The 22622-nt window shown below is 33.9% G+C and overlaps 2 protein-coding genes across 3 annotated transcripts in view; one reads left to right on the top strand and one right to left on the bottom strand.

Annotated features, from left to right (window-relative positions):
• LOC128239768 (transcription initiation factor TFIID subunit 5-like) overlaps positions 1 to 22622 on the top strand; it is a 60416-nt gene that overhangs the window by 20201 nt on the left and 17593 nt on the right. The window lies entirely within an intron of this gene.
• LOC128239767 (interferon-induced very large GTPase 1-like) lies at positions 115 to 17442 on the bottom strand. Of its 2 annotated transcripts, none has more exons than XM_052956187.1 (8): positions 17360 to 17442; positions 16675 to 16900; positions 12155 to 12355; positions 11576 to 11785; positions 10398 to 10570; positions 9372 to 9480; positions 8249 to 8521; positions 115 to 6162 (listed from the first exon to the last, which is right to left on the bottom strand). In XM_052956187.1, exons 3-8 carry the CDS (start codon positions 12345 to 12347, stop codon positions 1376 to 1378), a joined length of 5745 nt encoding a protein of 1914 aa, XP_052812147.1. In that variant the 5' UTR covers positions 12348 to 12355; positions 16675 to 16900; positions 17360 to 17442; the 3' UTR covers positions 115 to 1375. The 2 variants fall into 2 exon arrangements, with proteins under 2 accessions (XP_052812147.1, XP_052812148.1); XM_052956188.1 differs by having other exon boundaries at positions 115 to 6159.

Below are 22622 nucleotides of genomic sequence, written 5' to 3'. Positions count from 1 at the left end.
CCTCAATGTTTTTCAACTGAAAAAGATAGATATTCAATGAGTTGCAGAAGTGCACTGTGCTCAGTTTAATATTTGGGCACATTTGTTTCAACCAATAGCAGAAGATAACACATATGAATAAGAAAATTTTATTGATTCACTGCACAAAATGTTTTCAGTATATTTGAACAGTTCAACAATAAGAAACAATAATTTAAGTTTAAAAAGCAAAAAGGAAGAAACATCCATATATTCAATGATTGCTTGTGACCATGGTAAAACTACTGTACAATTCAAAAATCTACATGCTGCTGCATTTAACAGTGCAATTTTTCAAATGTGTTTGTCTTTCTCAACCTTAAATAAAAGGATTTTGAACAAAATGCATTTTCTGCAAATTCTCAAAAGTGGTCAAAATGATTTCTATTATGTTTATTGTTATACCAATATTTTTAAAGACTTAAACATTCAATTTAGTATTCCTATCATAATAACACAGAACCTTGCAATCAAATTGAACAATAAGCAGAAACATCAAAGCCCAACATATGCACTCAGTGGAATACACACCATCCAAAGAATTATATAAAATATTAAAAATCGTTATAGTACCTACCATAACATTAATACAAGAAATCGAAGTGTTAACCAATCTTACAATAATATGCAAGCTTTTTATCATAAGAGTATTTTTCTGTTATCCCTTAAACATGGGATTGAGGAAATTTTACAAAATCTGAGCCTCGCTTAACAATAATTGCATATATACATGTGTGATTATTTAATGACAAACAATCTAAAATACATAAAACATTAATTTGTACATATTAATGTGAGTGACAACAAGAACTCGAATTGTAAGGCTGTTATACAATATGTAAGCTTTGTTATCATAAGAATAATATAATACTAATAATCAATAATTGAAAAAAAACCACACACTATGATTTTCTGTTATCCTATATATTGCTATGCATATTATCATAGCACATTTATATAACATACAATGGGAAATCACAACACTATATACAATTATAACAACTTCGTATCCTTCATAAAAAACATTTCCTTCGGCATTTATTAATCATTTTTGGAATATTAAAACAATAGTATTAATTGTAGTAAACCTTATTTGGGAGTAAGAGTGCATCTTTAATTATGTTACAATGCAATAATTGAAAAGGCCTCGCCTCTCGGATAAAAAAAAAACGAGTTCACCAATATCCATACACGTAAGCCCCATTTTGTAATTAAAATTTTCACAGTAAATGTTAGTTTTCTTAGAAATTATATCATACTTAATATCAATTTCCTTTGCAAGAATAATTTCATGTGGTTTGCTCGACTTGTTGATCTTCCTTTCTCACATCATTGGACCATGCATGTAAAAAGAAAGTCACATGAAAGGTTCATATAAACTTGCTATTGCTTTTTCCTTTGATATTTTTTTCCATCGTTCTGGAATATTTTCATGTTTGCCAACGAGTTTTTCACAAATTTTGTTGTATTTAGAAAAAGAAAACCACGCCCAAAACCTTGAACACTCTTCTGTATCTTTCGAAACCTTTATGTCCCAATATTTGAAGAGTTCAGTGTCCATGTACTTATTGTACAAGTGGAACTGACCAGACTGAACTCCAACGTATGAAAACATAATCGCAAATATATCTGGTAATTTACTTTTTGTACAGCCACATGCCCCATTAATATCAGAACAGCGGTACACACTTGTTCTTAAACCTACTTCGTAATTACAAACATCAAAACAATAATTGTTGTATTTGCCACGAACGCCTTTAAAACTTGGAGGTTTGTGTTGTAAACATTCGTGTTTTAAATCAGGTGTGTGAACCTTGCCTTTAATACAGGGTTCGCGGCAAAACGGACACAATTCAGGACAGCCCCAAATATCATCAAACATGCTACGAAAATCATAGGAATCAGTGAAATCCCTTCTTGTAACTCCACATTTCAGTTCATCCTTCAAGGAACTTAACATTTTTGTTAATTGTCTTTCATCCAATACTGCTGTGGCAAAATGCACTGCAGTCTTGAACTTATTTTTGTTTAGAAATCCTGGGAATCGTTTAGGATCAATTGGTACATATTTGAATTCTTTTTCAAAATGTTCTAACCACTCATGAGTCGTAAGTTCATTATGTTGCTTGCATTGGTGTTCGCAATGTTTAAGTGCATTTTTAATATCGTTTTCGATATCTATTAAATGACATTTCAATCTGTCTTCTAGTGTTATGTCAAATAAGCCTAAACATCTACGCTTGAACCATTCTAATGCAAATTGCTTCGGATCCCGGGTATATTCAAAAACCTCACAAGGTTCAACATCTGTAGCAATATATTCACATACGCTAGCAATGAGCCTTCTTTTTGTGTTTGGTATTAGGGTAAGAAACCTTTTGCATAGCGATGTTGGTAATTTTGATTCTATAACTCCTTTAAGACAATTTTCGAGTTCAAGAAAAAATAATTTGCACGCTGCGCTTTCTTCATATCTATCCTCAAGTTCTTCTTCAAAGATTGCATACATTTCATGTTTATATTTCTTAAGTTGGTATGTTACACCTGTATTTAAATCATACTTTACATTATGATCTAAAAATTCCCCTGAAGCTATATGGAACCCATCCGCAAACAGTTTTGATGAAAAACTCGGTTTAGCGTATATTCCAATTTCCTTTAAGTCTGTTACATATTTGTCATGACACTGTTTAAAGCTTTCAGCAAAGCCTATTACATCGTTTTTTAAAAGAAGCCGCCTTTTAGTTTTGTAATTAGAAAGCAGGCTTTCAAATTCCCCAACTATTCTTCTCAACCACGGATAAACTATGTCATGAACAAAATCTTTCCCAAAGAATAATTTAGTGCAATAGTTCGTCTTTGAAAGGTTAAAATCGTGTTTAGTTATACCATTTATACCAGACAGATGTTCATAAAAACTTCCTTTTCCATCTTTCCGCTGGTGGAAAACAGCAGCACATGTCTGACTAAACTGTCCAGCGAAATCATTGTATAAACAATCATCTTGAATAGAAAAAGTCTTCGCTGTAATTTCATTCTCAAAGTCACTCCATATTTTATCGAACTCAGCCTTTTTTTCGTCTTTACCTTTTGAGGATGACACTATCTCAGCAGTTTTGTACCGTAGTTGATCTCTTCTATATGAACTTATTGTAGATGTGTCCATTTTCACCAACTGTTCATCAAAATACCTATTTGTGTCATTTTCTATGCGTCTTTTCAATTCCTGAAATTCGTTTTCGAATCTTTGTACATACAATGAGCCCAAGTTGGCCATTTTTTGTTCTTCCAAAAACTTCATGAATTCTTTATTCATTCCAGCTGTATTCCTCGAGATGAATTCATTTATCAAAGATACTACTTCTTGTCTGTTCTGTTTTAATTCTTCTTCATTCTGACAGTCAGACATAAATTTGAAGCATTGATTTGCATGTTCGTCTCTTACCAGAAAGCCAATGTTTCTGACTAAGAGTTTGTAATGGTCTTCAGTCTGATAATATGCTTTCATTTCTATGCTACTTCGAAAGGTGAATATAGATTGTTCCGAATTTATACCATCCCACACGTCAAACGCAAGCTGAGATAAATCTGAGAAGGATTTAAAGCCATAATCGGTTAAATGTGTCATAACTTTATCTTTTATTTCCAATATACTCTTACTGTAATCAGGGCTAATTCGCCTCAAAGAATGACCACCTTGCCATAAATTTTGAACAGGGTGTACATCCTTTCCTGCGTCAAATTTTAGGACATGTTTAGCATTATAAATATCTGGAATCCCTTCATTTTTGACAACCTCTTCAGCTACTAAATCTAATGTTGAGTCGAAATCCCTGTATACTTCTTTCATGTAGACATCTGTAAAACTGACTGTTACGTTGTGATGAATAAAGACACATTTATGGCCTAGAGAGATGCGATTTTGTGACGATTTAATTTTGATAAGAGCGTGTATAACAATTTGCAAGATGTCTTTCATATCTGCTAATTTTTCACCCATAACGTTGATTATTGACAAGTTTCCTAATCCAGTAACAAATGTAGCAAGTTCATTATCTTGAGAAGTAGGCTTCCAGACACCAGATAACAACGGTGATCTTAGGCCTTCTGTGTCTAAAATCATAACGTAATTCGATTCTTCATTGTTTGAGTTGTGCTGCCCCACAGGGAGCAACCTTGCTTGTATTCCTGTGGTACAGCGACCCGACTTTACAGCAAACTGCACTCCAAACATCGTATTTAAAACCGTAGACTTACCAGAGCTTTGTAGCCCTAAGACGGAAATAGTTTTTATTTTATACACAGGCAGCCTTCCGTCTAGTGATTTAAAAATATTTTGCAACCATCTTCGTGGCATGAAAAAGGACTCCGTCATTAGTTCAACTGTCTCGCCCTCAATGATTAAATTTGAAAATGTGTCCACACAGTCGTTTACACTTGGCAAACGATATTTCTTAGGGTCTTTTTCTAATTCAATGATCGAATCATAGACATGACTTATTTCGCGAAAAAGACGCTCAACTGTAAGAGATGAAAGCTTTATAATCCCATCTAATTCTAAGAAGCGTTCTTCGTTTTCCTTATCCGATTCGTGCCTTGTTTTATCGCTCTTGCTTTCAGCAATCGTGTCTAATAACTTTTCCTTTTCCTTTATATTTCGGCATAAGAAATGATATATTTTTTGTTCAATAAGAATTCTTAGCCACCCAATGAAGTACTTTTGCCTCATGTTTAGTAGTCGCGTATTAACGAGATATTTTGCAAGAAGTCGAACGGTATTTGAAATATTTGAAAGGCATTCTTTCCGAGTGTTAAAAATAGCGTCGCTTTGCTCTTCTATTTCATTTCGATCTTCTGCCTGGTTCTGTAATCTCAACGTTTTAATCAATTTTGGAGAATCATAATACGACACTGGTGTCAAAATACTAATGCAGTTTTGAAAGCTGTTATTTTCATTCGTGTGCACAATTTCAGTAGTCATCTCTGACATCAGACATTTTGCTAATTCCTTTCCTAAACTTAAGTCTTCGTTTTCGTCCTCTTCTAATATGTGACCATTGTTTTCGTTAAATTGGTTGATCCTCTCTTCTAACGTCAGCTCAGCCTGACATGTTTTCAAATGTTCTGCTATGTTAATCAACATGTTTTTCAATAGTTTTTCAGTTTCCTTTTCTGTTCCCCTTTCATGTGTCGAAATAACTTTAAATTTATCTTTGTGATTATTGCGTAACTTTTTTATTTTGTCTTGTATACTGATTTTAGTTTCTTTCCCAATATCATTGTGTTCAGAGAACAATATTACGCATTTTGGTATTTGAATGAGCAGTTTGCTATAATTCTCAAAATTGCTCACCATTTCGTTAAGCTCAATGATAACAACAAACAAATCTGTTGTTTGAATTAAACATTTCCAAATGTCAGTTTGAGATTTGAATTCTTCAGCAAAGTCGCTTCTGACATTCATATATGTTCTTATCGGTTTGTTTTCATTTGCAGGAGTATCCCAAAATATCTCGACGACTCTTTTAAAAAGAACGCGACTTAACAGGCCAGACTTGCATTCCCTGTTGAAAAAGATTGAAAATGCGTCGTGCCTGTTTTGGATCAAGCGATTAAGAAACATTGATTTCGAAAATTGAGGCCTACCAAGGCGAACAAAAGTTATAACATTGGTTTTCATGGTCAAAGCGCAACGCTCTAAATTGCCATCTGATATCGGAAACTGTTGTAAAGGCCATAACGAAACTCGAATCGCATTCGTGTTAACTGAATGATACAAAAAGGGCATGGCAAGTTTGCACAGATACATCTTCTTAAAAAGCGCTTGTTTCAAAAGTCCATCGCATGAATGAAATGTGGCCATAAATATGTCCATGGCACTAATTTCAGTTACCGTTACATGTTCACCATTCTCTTCAAGCCAATCACCCGTATCATCCTGCTGTGTGTCAGGTACGTTATCTCTGCCTTCCCAATTGCCGTGAAGAAGTTCATGGAGAAGTGCCCACGGCGTATCTGATAGTTCCAGGTCAGATTTCGAACTTTCTGACTTCGAAATGTCTAAAGCCAGTGCTTCGTTCAGCGTTATTTTTTGACTAATTCTTTCAATCAGACTGAGCTCCTCGAAAACTGCCTTCACTTCTGCTGTGAAAGAAAAATGGTATAATTATGTGTTTATTTATTGCTCTTCCATTTACCAATGCTTATCAACATTTAAATAGCTTTCAATATTTGTGTGAATTCTAATTGTATAGGTATTCAAGTGCATGCCGTCCGCGTTTTTGTCCACATCCGTAGTCCGCATACATGTTACAACCGAACCAGTAACATAATGATGAGTCTATTTCATGTGTCCTAATGCGCAAACGCATCCGTAAAGAATCAGTCTGTGAGCGATTTAAGCGAATGCAGATCAAAAGCGGTCATGGTTTGGTTTGAAAAATGTATATAAAAAGTGGCCAGAAAATCTAGTGAACGTATTATTTACAGCAAAACATTTTCATAGAGCAAAAGACACGGACATTGAACAACATTTTGTACACCGCTAAACTAAAAGTTTATGAAGCGAATGAAAGAAAATAATTAACGTTCACAAATAGCCTTTTAAACCAAAACCAATATGAAAAACTACAGAAACAAGCTCATTAACCAAAAGTTTAAACATAAGGCATAAATACTCGTTCAATATTTGATAGTACAAACAGGCTATTCGTTGATTTCCAGGTACTGCGTTTGAATCCGAGCGGATGAGAATTCTATAAAAGGTATTGTCCCGCTCAACAACTTAAAGCATCAATGGATAATGTGAAACTTGGTGTGTGGGTATCATTATGTGACGATTTATCTTTTGATTTATTTGTTGGGTCAAGTTCAAAGTCGCTGAAACGAACAGTAGAAAAGTGGTTTCAGCACAATAACCTAAGTTAGCATTAATGGATAGTGATGATTCTTGGTGTTTTATGTAACAATGTAAATACGTAGCATGGGATTGTTAGGTTAATTTCATGGTCGCTAAAACTAAAATTTGAAAAAATGGTTTCTGCATAGTAACGGGAATTCTTTGCTAATCAAGCTAGTTGTATAACAGTTTGGATCATTATGATCAAGGTAAAAAATATTGATTCCGCTGAATAACTATTGCAATAATTGGCGTTAAGTGATGAAACTTGTATGTGAAGAGGTAGCTTTGGGTCGCTGTTTTGGTCGGTGCGGTTAACGTCGCTGTTACCAAAACTAGAAAAAATGGACTTTATTCAATAACTTAAGATAGGAATAACTTAAAGTGTTGACACTTTGTATATATACAGCAAGCTAATGTTAACATATATTTTGATTGTATTTGGTATCAGTGGGATCAAGGTCAAGGTGACTATAACTAAAAGAAGAAATTTAATTTCAGCTAAATCATTGTTGTGAGAGATGAAACGTATTGTGTAAGACGCTTACGTAAAGACAAACTTAGGGATTACTTTGGAACAGTAGGTTTAAGGTCTCGGTTACAAGTTGACAAATTATTCATAACTTTAGATAAAATTGTTGAATAGTAATGATTTATTTCTTGTATGCATACCTTTAGATTGCTATTGACCATCGTCAAGGTAGTAGTTAAAAGTCGATTATTATTTATTCTCAATAATTTCAGTTATAACTGATTGATAGTGGTTAAGCTTGTTGTGCCGAAGATTATGTAGGTTATATAATATATATAGACATATCTTGAAATAGCTTTTGGAGTCAGTATTATGAACGTAAAGGTAGCTGTTAACAAAGCTTATTACATGCTTTCTGTTTGCAATAAATCATGGCTATGCAACCTAGTATATAACAAATTAGTACGGGTTTGTACTTTTGGATTACGTCTGGGGTCATTGGGGTCAAGGTCAAGCTCATTAATAATAAATATATAAAAAATGTGAAGCATGCTCATGTGAAACATACCCTTTGGTTAATTGTTATTTGCATATAATATGAACTCAGTTTTAAATCAATTAGTTTTGCTACGAGGTGTAATTGTTCAACAAGCTGTATATATTATTGGAGGTTAGAAGGTCACGATCTGTATATTAATTCTCAAAACAAAATATTGCACACATTAAACGCCTGGTTTCTTCATATAGCGGCGTTGCTACTTTGTTCCTTTTTTACTTGAATGAATTTTTTGTTGATACCAATACATGTATATTATATTTTCGTTTGTAGAATCAATCCACCATAATTAAAAGCATCTAACCTGCACTAATGGAACTGTGTCTTGCTCTCCCAGTTAATTTAACGTTGGCTTCTTCAGCAATTGCAACATCCTTTGTCATGAAAATGGAGATGTCAAACCAAGGAGGCTGTGTATATGATCGCACCATGTATGCCAAACAATGGTGTATATCAAATAAAATCTTCTCATCCCCGCCGACAATTTGAATCTCTTGTAATGTGCCTTTTGTCTCTTTGCAAAATTCAAGGATTCCATATCCAATATAAACTTCTGACAGTTCTTGACAACTGTTACCTATTTGGAACATAACAATCATTTAGTAGTATTTTTAAGGTAGTGACATTACAATGGATCAAACTTTAGGGTAACAAAGATCAAAGTTCAACAGACATTCAACGAGACAGCCAACGACACAAGTAAATTACGGCCGTCGATGTTTAGTATACTCTTCAATTAAAAGATGGCCCAATAAAATGCAGGCTATTTCCTAATGACTAAAATGAAATACTTTGTATTTTCATATTCAACTACACGTCATGACCTCAGTAGACGCCATTACTCAAGTATTTTCGTGAAATTCAAAATGAACAAGTTTAACGTCTTTTCCACACATGGAAGGCATGAAATAAAAAACAACCATGTGTTCCCGGTCCGGATTGAAACATCAGAGCTCTCGGGACGGAGAACACATCATAAAGATAATTTATCTAGACTGAAGGCACATTATAAACATCATTATTGAGCACGTTATATACACATGATATGTAATTATGAACTATTTTTGCTGATTCTTGTATTTTTTTTTTCATACATATATATCTTAATTAAAGTTCTGTGTTTGTCTCTATAAATATTTCGATTAGTATTATAATCCCTCTTACAGGAGTATATTAGCAGTTGGGCAATTTACGTGGTCTTCTATTAATATGCTTTTCTTTTACTCACGGTGAATACACGTGAAAGAAACTGAGTGATTATCTCACAGAATGGAGAAAACTTGATCATGAAGTATACTCGTAAATATATACAAATTTGACGGTGGCGTGTATGACAGTTGTCCTGAACTCCGAGTTTTATCTGTAAAACCGGGTTCCCTGGAAATCGCTTAAAACAAGATTTCAATCAGCGTAACAAGTTATAGTACCTGCTACGATAGCTGTAAATGCAACTGTTGAACACCGTCTTTCTTCGCACTGCGTGAGACCTTTAACAAGGGCATTCCTCAAATCATTTCCAAATGTTACGACATTTTTCTGTTAACACAAATTGTACATTTTGTCAATATGCAAACCTCAAGTTAAACATGACATGCCATGAATTTAGTACATCTATAATACATTTACTTACATGCATTTTATAAACAATCAGATTGACTGGAGCGTAAAACTTTTATTGAAAGCTACACATGAAAATGAAATGATGTTGGGCGCATCTTCTTATAATATAAATGTTTTCGTTTGGGAAAACACTCATCATGGTAGTAAAAGGGCATTGCGATTATGGTTAAAGAGTAAGTTTCGCTAAGTTTATATTACACAAACCGACTAGAGGGTCGCAACTCCGTATAACGACAACGAACAGAAATTAGTTTGCATCATCCTTTTTCTGAACGTTACTTAACATTTGCGCAAGAGCTATGTAAATACATCAGTGGATCTGCTCAACGAGGTGTATCAGTCATAACATTGAATTTTTATATTAGTTTTTTATCTTATTATAAACACAACGAAATGGATTACGTTGAATGTGCTCGGCAACTTTTCATCATATACATAAGATAAGAAGGTCGTATTTCGTTCACAACGAAGGAATGTTCGGACGGACAATTAAAAGTCAAACAATAATGGTCAACATAAAAAATGCAATATTTTTTAAGTTTTAACAATACGCTATGCATATCCCATTGACGCTTCATACAATACATTCATTTAATCGGTCATTCAATATGCCACCAGAAAATGATGTCATAGACACTGATTTTTTCTAAAATATATATTAGGAATAACGAGCATCAAACAAACAAACAAACAAATATACATTGTCATAAGGCATGGCATACTTGTCGTTGAAATCTGTTTGTTGTCACTCGATGATATGTATTGGGTTTTTTACATTGTAATAAATCATTTTCCTCTATTTCTTACAATGTGTCTTTATAGGCTATACTCACCGCCGTATATGGTTTATAATCATCCCAAACCGGAAAAGGGACCCTTAAAACCTTTTGATTTTGCTTTTGAAATTCATCACCCACCAACAAGCACGCCTTCTGTATTTCATGCAATTTGCCACACTTTACTGTCAGTTTTAGCTTGTCTGTAAGTCTGATCACCATAGGAAATTCTGAAATGTTTAATAAACGCACATTCAGTGAAGCTTCTTTATAAAAACAAAATTTGATACATATTGTTCTTTACATAAAATAAACATTTTCTGTCATGAATTAACTGGTTAAGTGTTTTTGTGTCTGACACGTCATTGTCTCTAAAAAAGGACACATGCACCGAGTTCGAGTTGGTTCCCCTCTTGCAGTGTATGCGCAGCGATGTTACTGAAAAAAAAGCCTTACAGTTTGCTAATGGTGAGTAATGTTGATTTATATGAACGAACATCTGCCTCCACACTCGAACTTAAACACTTTAGAACACATCAACTGCAATAAACATTACACCACTCTCTAGCGCGTTTGAAAGCATATCAGACATATAAGATCACTGTTTCTTATACCATATTTAATATGAAAAACTTAACTACCTTCATAAATTATTAATCAGTTCCGATAAAAAAGAAACAACATAAAACAACAAACATGATGTTAAGCGCTAATCTACAATTTCACAGTCGGTTACAAAAACAACAATACAGCATTGTACTAGTTTTATTTTGCGTTCAAGTGTGAAAATGCTTTGTTTTTTAACATCCATAGTTCATAAAATTGACATCGCAATTCATTAAATATCTACATTACTATTTGTCTACTAAATTATATGCGAACGTTACGTAATGCCGTCGTTGATATTTTTCGAATAAATTTGATTTGGACGTAAAAACAGGCTATAGCTAAAATTGCAAAATATTGAAAAATATCAAATTAATAATTTCAATGTTGAAACAGTTAAAGGTCAATTATATTTCACTGAAAAATCTCTATAAAACATCGGAAAGCATAGAACAAATGAAATATTAGATGGGGTTGAGTTTTGATCAATTGTTCTGTTTCTCTGGACGCTTCCTGGCAATCGACGTCTCAAAGATACTTTGACTTTGAGCAAATGATTTCATAACAAATATATCAACGAATAAAATAATTTATAATTTACCATGCCAATATATTAAGTATTAGTTTACCTGGTATAGGTCCTGGGTTTGGTTCTATTCCCCCTCTGAGCAAGAGTAAACCAATAAATAAAACTGCTCCCGTAAACCCTGCAATTCTCTGTTTTAATACCAAACAATTCCACAAAGGACCCAATAAAGCTGGTATATATCGGACTGCATCTATACTTGGCAATTGCAGCTCCAAATTCTGTTCTGCCTTCTTCTCGTTAGCTACATCAACTATAAAAGCATTATTGCATATATATTAAATGTGCTCTGTCTCTTCTATATCTTTCTTAACATTTAATTTTGCATTCCTTACACTTAAATATACGGGAAGGAAATAAACATTTAATAAAAAAATCGATTTTACTAAAATACACCTGGTACAATTAAGAACCCTCTGCAAACTTCCTGATCGGAGCAATATTTACACATATGTGTGTGTATATTTTTATTTAACTATCGGTGTCCACTCCAAAAGCTTAGCAACACTGCTTGATAGTATTAAGATTTATTTACTGGTCCATAAGAACACGTGAATAATTAGTTTAAACAATGTGCGTAGTACAAAGAATATGCATACATACAGTGGATGCATATACTCACCGGCATCTATAAGACTGAAATCGTAGGCGCCTGACTTCAGCACAAGGCACATAACAACCAAGAAGAGAGAAACCGTTGTGCTTTTCAAGAAAAGACTGAAGTTGACTGATATGCTTGAAGTTACAACATCAGAGCCGAATGCAAACTTGTTCGTCCCTATTCGAGCTCGGTAGGTTTGAATATCAACACCCATAATGGAATCTGAAAAAGATGAAGTAAATGTCCGTTTGGTTAACACATTTGTTCACTCAGCAAATTAGGTTATATCTGACGTCGTCAGTGAAATAAGTCATGTGGAGGAAATCATAGCTTGTAGTATATATTTTTGAAAAATGTTCATTTATTTTATGTTAAATGATTGCTATGGCTTTGCCTTAAAATTCTATCTATCTCTTGCTTAATGATTGTTTTTGTTGTAAACGGGAATACTTCAACAGGACTCGTTCTCGCAGACGGCGTTACATCACAAATATGACATAAGTTATTGAACCTTTAAACATAAGAGTGCACAAAGGAGGATTAGAGTGGTTATCTGGAACAGTTGTCCGTGTCTCATCGGCCAAGAGGATGTTGGTTCGACCCCAAACATCCGGGGTTCTTTTTCATGGCCTCTCAAAATACCCCAGAAACAGACTCGAGAGAGATTCTTTTACCGAGCTTTAGAAAAGAAGTTTAATCTAAAGATGCTACAACAGAAAATCAAAACTCCATCCAATGCAGAGAACTAAGTTAATGATCACAAATTAAAATATGAGCAAATCAGGAACAGTAAAAGCCATATTCTATTTCATATGTTACTCATGTGCCGATAATAGTTTGCTGTTTATCTATGTGAGTGCAAGGTGTCTGCTGGGTGTTTTCGGTGTCAATACGGTACAGCAAATGTCGTAACATAGTATGAGCAGCACTGGTATGCAGAGCCATCTTGGTGATATGACTTTGCATTTTAAGCTTTATACTCTTTCCAATTTAGAGAGTTTTACCCATACCAAAATACTCGTGATATTTAAGATATTAACGCATTGCCTTTTTGTAAAATGTAGGCATGAATCCATTTCCATATTGCAGTCGGACATCATAGCATGGTTGCATTGAATCTTAGAGATTATTTAGGAAATATATAGATGTTTCCGTGGATGGATGTCGTTAGTCAAACAGGTTGTATATAGCACTCTCGTTCCTGTATTTCAAGTTTCAAAGTATTTTCGCCACACTGATGTACGTTTTTGTGTTTGCTGGTATAGATAGTTTTGTCACAATCTTTGCACACACACAGGTCGAAGAGCCAAACTTATTTGTCTTTTTGTGTAGAACAAAAATGAGATTTTTTCATGAATCAAAATCGCCGCCATGACTGTCAAGATTAATGGGTAGTTCTCCTTTGGTTCTTCGTGAATAATAACGTTTAAATAATCTTTACAATAACACTTATTTAGGGATTTGATAAATTTGTAATATCATTTGTACCCTTTTGATTGCATCAATGCCTCACCCACAAAGCCGCATATTTGTTTGTCCGTGTATCTTTCATATTCCATGACGAACATTCCAAAACACAGGTTCCCTTCACAGACGCGTTTTTGAGGTGAAAACGGCTCAAGCGCAGTATGGATTCGTTTGAAATCACTGCCCCATGGCTAACGCATATTTATCAATGCATTAATAATGGGTCTTACAAAACAAACTGTTCATAATTTGGCATAAGTTGTTCAATTTTAGTTACTGCTGATCTTCGCATATACGGTTACTAACTAGAAACATTCATATCCGGATTGTCCAGAGAGAGGCGAACTTAATCGTTCGAGGCTATTTCATCCGTTGTATTGTCGTCGATTAAGTGATTTTTTTTTTATAATTTTGGTAATCCTGTGGCATCTTAGTCATTTAAGGATTACTTATAATATTTTTTCGTTGTTATGAACAGTCTTTATTTCACTTACTCCATTATTATCGTAGTAATGCTTTAACACATCGTATTTACCAAGATTTTGATATTGATCCGTTGTATTGGAATCTTTTCGTAGCCGCCGTTTTGATGCTCCAATCATTGTCTTAACATGATAATTCAGGATCGTCAAACGCGTCATTGGTTAAAATATCCACAGGCACACGATACAATAATGATGCGACATAAAACGAATTAAAACAGGATAGAAAGGCTTTACAAGAGATGGCAGTCTATGAATACAGACCAACAAAGTCAAGTGTCGTCAAGCGTTAAGTTTAATCAAAGCGAGTGTTGTCTTACAAGGCAAAGCACTTACGATTTACGAATTATGGTTCTCCTGATTCAGAACAGCTAAAAGACAAGATTTTCTTGCTTCGAGTTATCGCCTCATTATTGGATATACCATGTGTATCTTGACTTGATACGTGTTGCATGAATGTATCATTTTTATAACCATCCCGCAAGTATTGGTCATTAATAGAGCTGCAACTTATATCATATCTTCTAAACGAGGTATTCTTAATGACAATGAAAATAATTACCGTTTTCAAATATAGTGTGTCACGATTCCGTTCAAAATATCGCCATTGAGTTATGTCGTAAAACCATTGATTACTGTCATTAAGGTAAATGCATTGTCGACAACCACTGTATTTACTCCGTTTTACTTCATAAATAGCGAAGTAGTGTATCGGAGGTATTGGATGTGGTTTACGTTGCCTTCATACTCTTATAATGGTAAAGCGACCTGTATACCCACATGCATTGAACGAAATTGGAGTAACCTAATTGGTTGTGACTTAATGTGAGTTATGCTTTGTCTGAATTAATCCATTTATGATCCGAAGCCTTGTTGTGAATTAATATAACTTTTATGCGTGTGTTTGGATGTTGAAAAAGGGATTTGTAAATGGAGATATGACATGTGTGTGATTATTGAACAAATACAATACAGATAGCATTATTGCTAAACTTGATCTATTAGTGACCTTAACAGTTTAATTGAAATATTTATCAATTAGTGGTCATCTATGACGGACGTAGAATAAAGAAGTGAACATACCAGTAATTAATGTTTGTTTTTGATGCATTAACTCTGGTGTAAACACATTTTATGGCGGATAAACTGGTGAGTTATGTTAGATTTAGATTTTATCATTGCTTTGTATAGATTTTATTTAAATCATTACATTGATCGGCCATTTTGGCAATGATCTAGACACATTGGAATGGTAAAGAATACAAATGTGTTGCTTGTTCATGGGCTTAAACAACATAGCACATGTAAAGCTTTTTTCTGATCTGTAGTTCTTGTTAGCAACCTACATACATGTATGTTAATTGCATGATCTGTTCTTATTCTGTTTACTTGCATTGTTTTACTGTGTTGTTTGTATTGCTCTGTAGTCTTGCCTTACTTTGCACTGTACTCTTACATTAGTTTGCATAGCTATACTTTAGTATTCCTGCCTTATTTTGCATTGTGTTGCTTGCATTATTTTGTCTTTTGGTAAGCTGCTTTAGAAAATATCATGCATGTCTGCTTATCTTGTATAACCTGAATACCTGTAACGTAGCATTTTTGTGATTTTCTGTGTCTTTTAGTTAGCTGCTTCAGAAAATATCATGCATGTCTGTTTATCTTGTATAACCTGGATACCTGTAACTTAGCATTATTGTGATTTTCTGTGTGCCATGTCAGTAATAATATACTATTTAATAATTTATACCAAATGATTTAATTTTATTTACTATGTGTAACATGCTAATCAGGTCACTTCAAATCTGATTTGAGCTGATATTTTCATATCTTATGCCATTTTTTAAAACAAACACATTTGTGTCATTTATATTTTTTTGTCTTGTACTAATATTTTTATGCTCTTTTAAACCTCTTTTGGTAAGATTAGCATGTCTCCCATAGTTTTTATGCTGTATTTATGTAAGTTTTACTCTCTTGTAGCTGCTTTATATATGTTATCTATATACATTTGTTAAATAGTCGGTTATTTAAGCTCATCAGAGCTTATGTAAACTGTATATCTGTCTTGCCGACTTTAAATAAAATCTGATCTTACATTCTAGGCAACAGGTATTTAAGACGACGGGATGGATACATGTGACACTATTATGTTAAATGACATATCTTCGTCTGTATAGTTCGATAAGTCACACATTATTTAAAAAAATGACTTATAATGATATGTAGAAAATGACCATGGAATTCCAAACTATTGGGCACAACTTGGCGACGTTAAATAGCTAACCGCATTATTAAACCCCTCAAACCGATAACATTTTGTTGCGGTGAGTTTTGTCATTAGGCGTTAAAATATGTTTATTCCCCGTTTCCTGAGCTACCATTTTTTGCACCAATTCTAGACGTTATTATTGCTTTGAGTTTTTTTTGTTTGATTGTAATCAAGTTAAAGTTTTTTTCGGCTTTTAATAATACTACCGATACTTATACAGAGTGTTTCGTAGTTTTAAAGCATTAAACATATAGTCAAAATATCAAGAAAATAAATGGCTAATAAAAGCATATGACGAAATAAACTTTCGACCAACCTACCTTTAATGGGGGGTGGGGAGGATGAAACCGGAAACACGCCAAAGAAAGTTGTTTGACTGTCAGTTCATGCAGTGTACTCCTCCAAATTGTTAAGATCCAAACAACGTTTTCAATACGTTCGTTAATATGACGGTTCAATTGTCCATTGTGTTTGTAATCTGTTTTGCACCGCAGTGGGAGCAGAATGAGATCTAAATGCTCCCGGACTACACATTTTAACAAAGGTCTGGAAGCATAATATAATGTTAATCATTAGTGAAAAATAAAGCATGAAATCCTTTAATTATTCTGCAAGTTTTGGTAAAAAATATGTGTTGCTTAAAATATTCATGCCAAATCAACTCTTTTCCTGAATGGGTCAAATCCCTCAGAAGAAGAGTTCGGGAACCGAGTATACTCATTTATGTTTCACAAAAAGCTAAGCTATACATTAATAAGACATTTCTTCTTTCTTTATGAGATAATGTCTTATTTTCATTTTCCTTTCAAATTCACAAGGGTAATGGACTTTACACGTATTAAGTCAATATAAGTTTTAGCAATGGCGGCATCTCAAACTTTCGGAACTTAAATGAATACAAAAAAGTTCACGTGCTTTCCAAAATGACATTGTAATACTCAAATCAAAATTTCTATTACTTTCGCTCTAATGTAAAAATATCGTTTCATCTAAAATTCACAATACCTTTCTGAAATCAGGCCCTGTTCTCATATAAGCTACTTCCTCTACACAGCAGAAACCACAAAATGAAAACCGGCCAGTTGTTCAGCATTAAACCCGTACGCACATGCGCACTGGCAAAAAGATCGTAAAAACAACGCATTGCGCAGCTTTTTGTGCAGAATTGAATCATTACCTACGTGCTTGGGATATACTTACAATGCTCATCAATTTGAAATAAGGTCATACATATTTTTCAAGTTAAGGTCGTTTGATCTCTTAAATATAAATGGAATATCTTAAAGATTCATGCTGTGACATCGGTTAAAATGATTAAATGTTCCGCATTTTACATACGCATATATGGTCATTTTTTATTCAACCACACATGGTTAAAAAACATTCACTTTCATTTTTTGAAATCTTTTTTTTATACGTTGTGTGACACGATAGGTTATACAGATCATTACATGTGAAAATAAACAATAACCATGGTAAAGGAGAATGTTATATTTTAGAGCACGCCATTCGGTTTTCGGTGGCGATGGACTAGCTGTAAACTCTGACTCTGGATCAAAGAGTAGCGAATCCAGATTCTACAACTGATCATACGTGCGTTTCTAGAAAAGGTTTACATAAATTAAGTTTCTTGTTAATCATTGCGGCATAAAACAATCTTACCTTTGCTTTAAGTTCTTTTTTGTCAAAGACATATCAAATAACAGTCTAGGTTTAAGACGATATTTCACTGACCTTTACAAAGGACTTTATATGAATAGGCATTGTCTCTAAAGAGCAATATTGGACTATTGTGTTTGACGATATTGTGCGATACATGCTGATTAAATTACCTCCTACAATATGCTATTGAAAAGAATGTGTATTTATTCTCACAGCACAATCGAAATTTCATTCAATACCAATCTAAATGACGCGACAAAGTCAATGTTTATCAATGAATTATATTGCAGTTGAAACTACTTGTGCTCGGTATGATAAATTGCAAGTTTTATGGACATTGTATTTCCCTATCCCAAATAAAATATAGAAAGTCGGTAGAAGTATTACTAAGGCATTACTAACGCGCTTGGAATATAATAACAATGCTAAATATATACCCAATGAAGAGAATCCGGTTGGAAAAAAATAAATAAGTACATGTGAAGCCGGTTACGTTATTATTTTTATTTTCATGAACCGTAACACTTTCACCGCATACGCAGTTGATACATACTTTATGTCTTCAAAATCTCAAGAATGAAGCCAACCAACTTCACAAGCAAATTAACGTGGGCGAACCATCCGAACGATAAGAAATACTATAAAGGCGTCTAAAGAAGATGATATCGCTCAAAAAAGGAGCTAATTTTATGATAAAGGGTGCATTTGGGTGTATTTTAAGCATACTTTCTCGACCATTGTGACATGAAATATTAACTTGGACAATGGTCGTAGGAAGTAACCCCCCCCCCCAAATTCGCTTGTGTATTTAATATAATAATATTACGTTTCCACACTGTCCAAAATGCATGAGTGTGTTAAAACAACCAAATTGCGTTCTCAATTGGCTATATATCAGATCATTAGCTTCAATTTGCCAGTATAATCTTCATGAATCATGAATTAACTTTATCAAAACCATCGGGACGACTCTCTATTATTTTCTGAGTTCTGATTCTTTCTGGATTGCACTGTAGTTATCGTTAGAATCTTTTATCAGGATTGAACGCTACCTTTCTGTCTTGACCGTGGATTTTTCATCCAGACATGATAAATTTCTCCGTAAAAAGTCTAGGCCCTTTTCGCCCAAATCGCTTCACATGATCAGAATAACACATACCTTGAGTGTTATCTAGGAAACAACATTTTTCAATAACTCAACAACATCATCAAACAACAAATATGTGATAGTAGACAGTGGCAACTTGATTTTCGCTAGAAGGCATGTGAATTTGACATTCATTTCAATTTGATTTTCCGGGTTAAGAGGGTCTATCACAGATGGAATTTTCTGAATTATATCTTCAAATATGGTTCCGTTTGCACTGCAGTCGATGATTCAACAGAGTTGACCCTCAAATCATCGTCGAGTTCGTTTTCATTGAATTTTTTTCAATTGCCCGATGGGTATAATCATAACATGGGATGTTTGTTAAGGGATGTTTTTCAATAGAGAAAGGTGTTCAACTTTCGTTATTTTTAATAGTTTTTGTGTCATGATTTCGAAAAAATGGCTGAAGATGATAATTTATTTGGGACGACTCGAAAACCCTTTGACTATAATGACACCAGTTATTTCTTTTGAATATTTGCATATTTTAATTTTTAGATTCATGTCTTTGTGTTGTGATGCTTATTGAGTTATAATTATAGCAGTTAATGCATACAAATTCCGTTTTTACCTGAAAAAAATAAATAAATACAAAACTCATAAGTATTATACAATTACTTACAAATTTATAAAAAAAATTGCCAATAAATATATTATCATATTATCAGATAGTGTGTGTAAGTTGTCAATAAAAGTTTGCGTGTAATATTTGAATATGCCTTATTGGCAGCATATTAATTTCAAAGAAGGTATCAACAAAAGGGGCATACTACCCCCCCCCCCCAACGGATCTGGATATTTCCATTGTGCAATTATTGTAGACTTTCAAACAGCATTCAAAAATAATGAAATAACATATTCATGCGGGGTTTATACTATCGTCAAATCATTATCGTGATTATTATAACTGAAACCACATGAAAGCATTATGTAAGTAGAAGTGACTACTTCTTTCGAAATCCTTGAACAGTTTATGACGCAGAAAAGTGACTGTTTTATGAGGAAAAAGTGATTGTGTTTTTAGAAACGATTCTGAACATAAGCAGTAAGACATTATTGTGTCTTCATTGTTGTTTAAATAATATAACCTGCTCAATAAAAGGAAAAATACAATCATAACGTTAACTCTGATGCTTTCCAGCTTTGGGGTTAATTTCTTATTAATTACTTAAACAACGTAGACCGGCCTCTTTGAACTTATAGATTATCGACCGTGAGGGCCTTTTTCTATGGGTGTCACATTACGACTCCTAAACGAAGTAAACTAATACTGGTAGTCGGTTTTCTATAGGGATTGAAATTAAAATTCTATGGCAGTATTTTGCCCCTTATATAATTACATTCCCACTCCTCGGTCATTATGTTATAGAAAAAGTGTCCCCGGGTCATAATATATCAACTTCCGGGTCATACTATTAAGACACCCGTACGAGAAGTAAAGTGATACCGGGATTTTGTTTTTTTATGGGGGTCGAAATTTCTTGTAAGGGTTCAATTTACTTCGTGTTGTATGCTTATTTTATCATGACTATAAGTTGTGGTGTACGCTGAAAAAACACACATTTGATTTCCGCGCCTTTATGCACACGGCGAAGGTTAGTTGTGCACGATCCGATAAGGTATCATTGAATGATAATTTCAAGTGTGTGTTAAACGATTTTACTATTGAAACTGATAATCGTTTATAACACATACTCAACATATAAGTTAATACGGTTAGCATTGTTTCATAATTGATAATTTGTCATCGTGTTAAGTATTTTGTCCTTTAATGAAGGGATATTGATATTAAAGGCATGAATTACCATTTGCATTTTTCAATTCTTGAAGCCTTGCTGTTTTCGTTTATCGCAAACTGGTGTGCATCTTTTGCCCATGCCACACAGTTCTTACTTTTTTGTTGTTTCCTACTGTTATAACTCGCTCATTTAGATTAAACAACAGTTTTAGGATAACATTTTCGGAATATTTATTTTGCAATTGAACAAGAATACTCTCTGTCGCTATTCTAATACGTATATCGGAGTAACGTCAGATGAGCCGTGTTAATTGGATCTCTAAAGAACCACAAACAATGGTAGTAGGAAACATTTGAAATGTGGTACCTGTCAAGTGGGGATCTCAATTGTGTCTATTTTGGTGGTACTTAGGCTCTAAAAATTTAACTTTGCTAATATTTCAGTTGAAAGGCCACTTTTGAGCTAACATTTGGCAATCACTTGCTGGTTTCATTCGTGTATTGTCCATAATTGGACCTCAAGGTAATTTTAAGTCATAGAACTTTGTTACGTATGCTTTATAAGCTTTACCGATGATAGAGGCTCAAGTCAAGTCCATAACTTAGTCATTCTGGTCAAAGATTATTTTTGAAAAGGGGAAATGTGTTGGCATGCATTTGCTGTGGTCTTGTTTAAGTTGCTAAATTACATTCTCGTACACCAGAGTGATGATTCTATGCGAACCACAGATTTATCATTATCATTCATCTGATGAATAAGAATGTTCCATTAATGCTTGAAGATGAAAAACTCTATAGATATGTTTCAAGCGTGCAAAATTCTACATTTATGTTTAAGAATCAGAATCAGGTACAGAATCATACATTAATGTTTCCGGGTGCAAATTTTACTTTAGTGTGTATAATCCGACATTAATGTGCCACGTATGCATGTTATTAGGAATATAAACATTGTATAAGAAGCAGTTGCTCTTATTTGTTGACAGGTCTGGATGCCATCATATGCCTGTGGGACATTTCTAACGGGAATATGTTGTCAAAAATGAGAGACCATACTAACACAGTGTATTCCCTGTGTTTTGGTAGATGTGGTTCTGTACTAGCTTTAGGTAAGCTTCCATTATGTATGGGACATTTCTAACGGGATTTATGCCAGTCGAAATGAGAGGCCATACTAACACGGTGTATTTCCTTTGTTTTTGCAGATGTGGTTCAGAACTAGCTTTAGGTAAGCTAACTTTATGTATGGCACATTTCTAAGGGGATTTATGCCAGCCGATTTGAGAGACCATACTAACGCGGTGTATACCTTGTGTTTAAGTAGATGTGGTTTAGTTCTAGCTTCAGGTAAACTTCCTTTATGTACGGAACACTTCTAATGGGATTTATGTCAGCCCAAAATGAGAGACCATAATAACGCGATGTATTCTCTGTGTTTTAGTACATGTGGTTCAGAACTAGCTTCAGGTAAGCTTTCTTTATGTATTGAATATTTCTAACACAATGCATTTCTTGTGTTTCAGTAGATGTGGTTCAGTACTAGCTTCAGGTAAGCTTTCTTTATGTATTGAACATTTCTAACACAATGCATTTCCTGTGTTTCAGTAGATGTGGTTCAGTACTAGATCAGGTAAGCTTTAAACATGAGATATGTCTAATGCAAACATGTTAGCCCAAATGAGAGACTATTCAAATATATTGTATTCTCCGCTTAAGCT

This window comes from Mya arenaria, chromosome 7 (genome assembly GCF_026914265.1).
Source record: "Mya arenaria isolate MELC-2E11 chromosome 7, ASM2691426v1".
Classification (NCBI taxonomy): Eukaryota; Metazoa; Mollusca; class Bivalvia; order Myida; family Myidae; genus Mya; species Mya arenaria.
Note: the sequence above shows the minus strand (reverse complement) of the source record. Positions and strands in the feature narration are given on the sequence as shown.

Excerpts from the sequence above, each read along its gene's own strand:
- LOC128239767 (XM_052956187.1), bottom strand. The coding sequence starts at position 12,347 with ATGGGTGTTGATATTCAAACCTACCGAGCTCGAATAGGGACGAACAAG. Across the intron at positions 9,481-10,397 it reads ATTATAAACCATATACGGCG|AAAAATGTCGTAACATTTGG; the intron begins GTGAGTATAGCC and ends TTGTGTTAACAG. Across the intron at positions 6,163-8,248 it reads ACACAGTTCCATTAGTGCAG|CAGAAGTGAAGGCAGTTTTC; the intron begins GTTAGATGCTTT and ends TTTCTTTCACAG.